Source organism: Eimeria acervulina, genomic scaffold (assembly GCF_000499425.1).
Source record: "Eimeria acervulina Houghton genomic scaffold, Eah_scaff1199, whole genome shotgun sequence".
NCBI classification, from domain to species: Eukaryota; Apicomplexa; class Conoidasida; order Eucoccidiorida; family Eimeriidae; genus Eimeria; species Eimeria acervulina.
The window spans coordinates 1-856 of record NW_013550338.1 but is presented as its reverse complement, the minus strand read 5'-3'; the positions used below and the strand labels follow the sequence as shown (position 1 = coordinate 856).

General features: G+C 60.0%; 1 protein-coding gene across 1 annotated transcript in view; it reads left to right on the top strand.

The window, feature by feature from the left end:
• EAH_00056950 (hypothetical protein, conserved) overlaps window positions 1-855 on the top strand; it is a gene marked incomplete at both ends in the record, with an annotated part of 1,589 nt that extends 734 nt beyond the window's left edge. The window contains one exon of the mRNA XM_013397496.1: window positions 184-855. Within this exon, the coding sequence (XP_013252950.1) occupies window positions 184-855 (672 nt within the window). The remainder of the gene's footprint in view (window positions 1-183) is intronic.
• Between the last annotated feature and the right edge of the window lies 1 nt (window position 856).

Below are 856 nucleotides of genomic sequence, written 5' to 3'. Positions count from 1 at the left end.
CACAAGCTGCAGCAACACAAGCTGCTGCAGCACCAGCTGCAGCAACACAAGCTGCTGCAGCGCCAGCTGCAGCAACACAATCTGCCTCACCACCAGCTGCTGCAACACCAGTTGCTGCGCCACGAGCCGCTGCAGCACAACCCGCTGCTACACCACGAGCCGCTGCAGTACCTTCCTCTGCAGCACCAGCTGCTGCAGCAGCAGCAGATTCTACCGGGCGAAATGCTGCGGTAGAGGCTTCTTCAAAAGTTGCAGGAGCCTTCGGCGAAGCAAAGACATCAGCGGCAGACGTAGCAGCAGAAGCAACAAAAGGAGCAAACACAGCAGGAACAGCAACACCAGCTGCAGCAGCAGCAGCAGCAGAGGAGCGATCCAAAGCAGCATCCGACGCACCCCCCAAAGCAGGAGAAGAAACAAAGACAGCAAAAGCCGCAGCTGGGACGAAACCGGTCCAGCACGCAGCAGCAGCAAACGCAGCAGAAGCAAGGGTACCAGCAGCAGCAGCAGCAACACCAGCAGCAGCAGCAGCAACGCCAGCAGCAGCAGCAGCAACGCCAGCAGCAGCAGCAGCAAGTTCAGCATTAGAGCCTCAGCAGAAGCGGCGGAGGAGAGGCTCTAGAGTTATCCCAGTGGTGCGCCGATGTCTGCCTACGCGCGACAGTCGGGTTGCTGCTACACTGCAGAACCAATTTGTCTTGGAGTGCGAGCGGTACGGTTGGGTAGAGGCCTCCTCTAGCAGCAGCAGCAGCAGCAGCAGCAGCAGCAGCAGCAGCGGCCGCAAGAGCGGCAAGGAAGCTGCTGCTGCGGGTCCTTCTGCTGCAGCTGGTGTTAATGCTGCTGCTGCTGCTGCTGCTGC